This window comes from Phaethon lepturus, unplaced genomic scaffold (assembly GCF_000687285.1).
Source record: "Phaethon lepturus isolate BGI_N335 unplaced genomic scaffold, ASM68728v1 scaffold43046, whole genome shotgun sequence".
NCBI classification, from domain to species: domain Eukaryota; kingdom Metazoa; phylum Chordata; class Aves; order Phaethontiformes; family Phaethontidae; genus Phaethon; species Phaethon lepturus.
Window position 1 is genome coordinate 10,175 of NW_010546378.1, and position 6,891 is coordinate 17,065.

Below are 6,891 nucleotides of genomic sequence, written 5' to 3' on the forward strand. Positions count from 1 at the left end.
CAGCTCCACTTCCCATCACAGCGCGTTGTCTGGTCTCTGCTGGGGGCTCTTGTGGTCACCGAAGCGGTGGGTGATGCGGAGAGTTTGCTGTTGCTCACTGGAGGTTCCCAGCTGGAGAACGTGTTGGAAAGAGGGAAGAAATGTCTTTTGTTAATGCACTGGAAGACAGCGCTAAATTGGTCTGAAACTCCTTTTCTCTCTTGACTTCTGTATAAAAATTGCGCCTGTGCCCTGTGAAACGAACGCAAGACAACACCGAAAAACAAAAACAAACCAAAATAAAAACCCCATTTATGCTGCCCTCTCTCTCCTTTTAGACGAAGCTATATCCATACAGACGTCTTTCCATCTTTACTGCTTGAGCTCCCTTTCTCCAAGGAGGCTTTGGGTTTAGCACCTTGTTTCTCCTGGGCAGTGTTGGCCCTGTTCTGCTCTACCACTGTGCCACCCGAGGCAGGACTGCTGGTTCGAGAAGGTTGTGTGTTGGCCTGGGTGCTGCTGTAGCTCTGAAATGCTATGTCTAACTGCTCCTGGGCCACTCGCAAGTGTTTGTGAAGGGTGGACAAGTCTGCCGGGAGGTTCTCATCTGGGCTGGTGCACTGCTGCTCCTGAGCGACGTTAGCCAAGTTCTGCTCATGAGCCATCAGGCTGTTGGGGATCTTGGTGGACTTCTCTGATTTCACTACCAGGTTGTACTCAGGAGGGCAGGAGATGTTCTTTGGGTAGGCATAGTTGTAGGGAGGCTGCCTAAAGCTGTTGATTTTCCGGCTGCGAATGGCATCTCGGATGGTCCCAAACCCCAGGTGAAACATCTCACACATGTTCAGCAATAAGCATAGGCAGCTCACGACGTACATCACCAGGAGAAAGATCGTCTTCTCAGTTGGCCGGGACACAAAGCAGTCCACAGTGTGAGGGCAAGGAACTCTGTTGCAGACGTAATAGGCTTCTACCTCAAAACCGTAGAGCAAGTATTGCCCTATCAAAAAGCAAACTTCAAACGAAGCTCTGGTAAGTAGCTGGAAGACGTAGATTTTCATCAGTCCTTCTTGCTGGATGCGCCTCCTCCCGTCATGCTTTTGTTGCTCTTTGCTTTTGGGCTTGGCTTTGGCTTTCTCGTTTTGTGCTGTGTCGTCCGAGATCATGGGCTCCTCTTCGTCAGCCTCCATCGGGTCCTCCACGTTGTGCACTGCCTGCCAGTTCAAAGCAAACTGCTTCTTCTTCTTGAACCCCTTGAACTTCTTCTCCTCCTCCGCTGACCGGGCGATCCTGTGGATGGCATAGCCCAGGTACATGACCGAAGGGGTGGATATCATGATGATCTGGAAGACCCAGAACCTGACGTGTGACAGCGGTGCAAAGGCGTCGTAACAGACATTGTCGCAGCCGGGCTGCTTGGTGTTACAGGTGAACTTGCTCTGCTCATCGGAGTAGATGGACTCACCCCCCACCGCTGTCAAGACAATGCGGAAGACGATGAGCACGGTGAGCCAGACCTTCCCCACGAAGGTGGAGTGATTGTGAATCTCTTCTAGCAGGCGGGTTAGAAAGCTCCAGCTCATGTTGGTCATAAGGGCTGCTCAGTTATAACCTGCAGGAAGAGGAGGAAGAAAAAAACCATAGCTGTAAGTTAACATCTGTGGCTACGGTCAGCGATACGGCTGTGACATTGGCACACCTGTGACAGATGAAGTCATTTTATCTCAAAGAGGCATCTTTCACCGCTGCAGCTCATCTCCCCGGGACCTGTGAGGGACCGTGACATGGGGCTGACCAGATGAGCTCAGCATCGGGGAGTGAGCCATGGCCAGCGTGGGGACATGCTGCACCACCGTAATCGGAGGCAGGGATACCTGGTGGTACTAGATAAACACAGATTAATAACGCAACAAGCCACAGCACCTACTAGGTTCACCATTACCCGCTTTGTTGCCTGTTTCAAGACGTTGCTCAGCTGTAGGAAGGGTTTGGGTGACTGTAAAAGTGAACGCAAGGCACCGTGGCAGCCACCCAGGCACAAAAAGGTGCTTAACTTGTGATAGTCTCTTGCTTGCACACCATGGGCTCATGCTCCTGAGCTGAAAGCAGGGGTAGAGGATGCTGCCCACATCATAGAGACTTGCACTGCTGAAATATCTTTCATTAGCAAACCCAGAAAAATGCAAAGGATCAGCAAAAGAATGGGAATATTTATGTTTACAGGCTGATGGCCCTTTTAAGTTCCTTTTGAAACAAAACAAAACAAAACAAAACAAATGCTTACTCAAATGGAGACTGTTTTAAAAATAAACCTTGAAAAACTTTCAGAGAAAACCATGCATTTGTTAGAAGACCTGGACAGCTGTGGAGGAAGAGCTTGTAATAACCGTTTTGTGTTTAGCTTAACTTGCAACGGGGCCTCAGCCCCAAGTGAGTTAGTACCGAGTAGCACATGGCAGTGATGTGCTATGGCTGAGCAATAGCTGCCCCTCCACAGGCAAACGTGTAGACGTGGCACTTCGGGACATGGTTTAGTGGGCATGGTGGTGTTGGGTTAACAGTCGGACTTGATGATCTTAAAGGTCTTTTCCAACCTTCTGTGATCTTGTGAACTCCCTTGTGGTCCTCCACAATCAAGCAGAGGAAAAGAAAGGGGCTGTTGTCCACACGTTGAAAGAGTATGGACACCAAAACTACCCCTCCATGCTGGCTGAGCATGGCTGGGTGGAGGCAAACATCCAGGAGGGAAAATGATGCCATGAGACATGAGCCTGGTCCTGACCTGGCTTTGCCCCACTTTTACACGGAGACACAAAATTATTCCCTAGGGTTTCCACGGCACAAGCCGGCCTTTGAGCCCACCGCCCATGCCAGGCGCAGGGTGGGAGCAGCCACCAGGATCAGCCGTGGGTACAGCCCCATGTGGAAGCAAGGAGGGAAACATGCCTTGCTCTCTTCTCCACGTTGAGCCCGTCTGGAATGTGATTTCGCTCACGCTGCTTCTTAGGACGGGAGCCAAACAGCGCTGGTTTGCTCAGCGCTCGCCCTTGCGCTGCCCTGGGAGGTAGCGGCGCGGTCCGAGGCTTGAGATGCAGCGAAATTCTTCCGCTGTTGAGGGCTCTCGAGAGCAGGCAGATGGAATTTTCTAACCCTGCTATTTCTAGATCAAACAAATCCTCTGCGAACCCAAACCCCCAAGTCTTCACACGCCAGACCGAGACTGCGGGAGCACTCTGCAGGTGGTGGGGAGGGCTGTTATTCTTGTCCTGTAGCTGGAGAAACTGAGGCAGGGAAACAGCTCACTCCAGGATGGGTAATAGGCCAGAAGAAGAGGTGTGGAAGGTCTCTTCTCTGCCCTCAATTTACCTGGTGAAGCACAAAAGCCCTCAAAGCTGCTGGGTCCAGAAATCCCATCTCCTGCCCCAAAAGTCATGCCTTGGACCCAATGGTCAGTACAGAAATGCTGCTGCGGGTACAATTCAGCCACTGCAGAAAAATGTGGAAAGCAATCCCCACAGAGCTCTTTTATTGAGAATATCGGGTTTATTCAGAGGTGAGATGGGAAGGCATCGCCTTTGAGTGCCTTTTTTGCTTCTTTAAAGTGGATACACTTTAAAATGTCTTTAACCCTTCCTCTGATTTGTCCCCCCATTCAGATATGGGCAAAATGGAACATTAAATGATTTGCAGGATTAATCTGGGCACTTGGCCAAGCTCCAGCTGATGGGGACTGGCAAGGGAGGACCCCGCTGGGTGCAGCGACGGCCTGCTGCGGGACACGGTGCATCCATCCTTGGAGCATCTGGGTCTGGCTGGGGCAGGGCTGGGGCTTGGAATCGAGCACACATCGGCCCTAGCTTGGTTGGCCCATGTGGGTGTTCAACCACCCGCCAGCTCCCATCTGCATCCCCAGTTAGCTGCAGGCCCCACGTTGTTCTAAAACACGGGCTTCAGAAGTCCTGCAGAGCAGGTAACTTACCACTTCAGTGCTCACCTAAAGGGTTTATAAGGTCTACACCAGGGATAATTTACCTTTTTGCAAGTGTTACTCAAGGACACAGTTCCCAAAGCTCGGAGTCACCTCCCGACAGCAGTTTTGCTGGGGCAGGGAGGGTCTGGCTGAAGGAGTGGTGGCTGTTGGAGTAAATGCTCAGGTTTTGATCTGATCCTAGTCAGGGTTGTTAGCAAAGCACCCACTGTCCCCCCCGGGAAGCACACTGTGGAAAGGAGCGCCCGACAGCATTGGTTCAAAACGCTCACCAACCTCCTCAGACAGGGAGAAGGGAAGAAATAATCGCAAGACAGTCGAAGTGGCGGGTTGTGGCTTTGAGGAGACCATGCTGATGGTCCTGCCATTGGCACTGCAGCCCAGCCCTCCGTGCACATCTGGATCTGCGGGAACCTCTGCAGGACACAGCCTGGAGCTGTGCCCGGCCCCGGGGACCCCGCTCTTGCCTCCGTGTGCGATCACACCTTGACGTGCCGCTCCTGCGGGTCCTCCCGCTCTCCTGGCACCGTGCTTGAAAGCGGGGCTGAAGGAGATGAGTTAAAAAACCCTCCTGCAACCAGCTCAGTTAAACTTCCAGCGTTTTTTGCTACTCACTGGCTGGAAGGACTATACTATGAGATTTCAATGCCTTTAATCGCTGGGGGGGGTGGGTAGTACAGCACTGTATTTTGGAATCAATTGTAAGGCAAACAAGCTTCCAAGGAAGGATTTGTTCTCATTGCTTTTGCTGGTGGTCCTAGGAAAAGACTATCTCACCTCCTCACAATGCCAACTATCAAAGCACAAAAAAAAAAGGATTTTTGCACCTTCTGTGTGCTTCAGAACGAATTCCTCCGTGCAATGGAGAAGTTACACAGTCCAGCTCCCCGGGGCAAAGAACGCTCTGTGTATCTACAGCAGGGAGGTGGATTAGATTAGGTGGTTCACGCAGCCAGAGTGATCGCCTGGGAGGACCCATTCATTCACAGTCATCCATCTTCACAGGTTTTCTCCAGACTAGCTGACATGCAGCGCATGAAACGCACGCGGGGCACGAGTTTCATTTTGAAACAGCTACAAAGGGGCGGCCGGCCCTCTCAACCTGCCAGCAGCATTTCCAGTGCCTTTGGCTCAGCCTTAAAATAGGGAATATTGCGCGTAGCCAGGTACAGGAATGGGCTGTTGGCTCCACGTTCTCGTCACGGATACTTCCCGAAACCCGCTGGCCCCTCTGCGCAATCGCAGGCACAACCGTTGGAACTGGGGAAACTTTAAAACCCGCGTCTAAAATAAGCAGATGAAGGAAAAAAATAAATGGAAAAAAATGGCTCTGCTAGCTGGATGTCCTTCCTCTCTGCACTGATCCCATCACCGTTGCTTTAACCGCAGGGAAAACAATGGGAAAAAAATCTACTTACAGAGACATGGTGCTTCTCGCAGCGGCTTTCCCTCCTCCGCCGGCATTCCCGTGCCGCCAGCCCTCCGCCTTGCCCTAGATAAACTCCCGCCGCCTGGGTCCCGCCATGCCCCGGCAGCTGGAAACCGGAGCTCGAGGGAAGTATTTAACGCGGTGTCAAACCCCGCCTCTGCCGCGCACCCACCGCCCGGAGGTCCTGCCCCAGCTGCCCGCGCCCCTGCGGCCAGCCCCACCACCGCTCCTCGCCCCTCTTGCCTTCACCAAGCCTTGGGAGAAGGAGGGAAGGTGCTGTATGTATATACCGGGGGAGAAAGGGGCATTGGTTTTAAATCCAAACAAGCCGCCGGGTCTGGTTTTAGGAACGCTGCCTGGAATTTTGCTGCTGAGCTCTTGAGTCGGTTGGAGTAAATTAATAGCATCAGCTAGTGGCACTGGTAACAGATTTGTAAGACAGAGAGCATGACTAATAGGGAACATGTGGAAAACACATTTTGGCAAAAGTTCCTTGGTTGCTGGAGGAAAAAAAAAAAAACCCAACATAAAAAAAGAGGCAAGGCTCCCTAGTGAGAAAAACCGCTCTGAAGCTCTGCTTTGCTGCTCCTCCAGGCAAGGCTGTCTCTGAAAGAGGTGGTGCACCTCTCTCCAAGCTGGTGGATGGGAGCAGAGCGCAGATGAAGGATGGGGAAGGGTTTCTGAGCACACGTGGAGACTTTTTAGCTTCTTTGTAGAAGCAGGAAGAAATAAGAAGTATAGGAATGTACATGAAACCTAAGGCAAGTGGAGAAGCAAACCTCCATCCTGACGGTCCAAGGATCACCTCCCATCCCTGCTCCATCCATGGGGAGCTTTGGCATTGCTGCCCCAGCAGGATCAGGGCTCCAGGTAGCTGCTGAGATGGAAGTGGAGAGTCAAAGCAGAAAGAGTCCTCAAGGGCCAGAGAGGAGGAGAAGGCAGCGGCAGCAGCAGCTAGGAAGTAATGAAAAAGATCAGCCCCAGCCTTTGAGGGGAGAAAGCACAGGAAGATGTACACTTTGATCAAGGGGGACGTTTGAAACCATATGGTTTATCGGGAACTTTCATCCCTGGTCCTGACAAAGCAGGATATTCACCCTGCTGCCAGACCTCTGGTCTCCCAAAGAGCTGAAGGGACGTGGAGGGGCAATTCCTGCTCACTGGAGCATCTCACGCCGATGCTCTTGCAAGCAGCAGCAATTCCTGCGCTGCTCCACGTTGGCTAACGCTTCAGCCACGCTGCTGAAAGTTGCTCGGCGAGAGCCAAGGAGCACGTAAGCCTCCGCTGACACCAGAGCTCGGCTGCGCGACATGACCCCGTTACAGCTAATGGGGTCTCCAAGGTATATATAGCATTTATGGACACGATGCAGTCACTTTCCTGAAGGTTTTAAGTTATAAGCTAATTACTCATACACAGTGCTAAGTTAATTCGCCGTTTACAAGTAGCTGTCTATGACAGGCAGGTGGAAAAAATCAGCTACGTTACGTGTAG

The 6,891-nt window shown here is 52.0% G+C and overlaps 1 protein-coding gene across 1 annotated transcript; it reads right to left on the bottom strand.

Annotated features, from left to right (window-relative positions):
* Positions 1–323: 323 nt before the first annotated feature.
* On the bottom strand, positions 324–1,585 carry LOC104622477 (gap junction gamma-1 protein-like). Its single transcript, XM_010289272.1, has one exon. The coding sequence runs from the start codon at positions 1,569–1,571 to the stop codon at positions 324–326; it is 1,248 nt and encodes a 415-aa protein (XP_010287574.1). The 5' UTR covers positions 1,572–1,585.
* Between the last annotated feature and the right edge of the window lie 5,306 nt (positions 1,586–6,891).

Coding starts and splice junctions, on each gene's coding strand:
- LOC104622477 (XM_010289272.1), bottom strand. CDS start 1,571: ATGACCAACATGAGCTGGAGCTTTCTAACCCGCCTGCTAGAAGAGATT.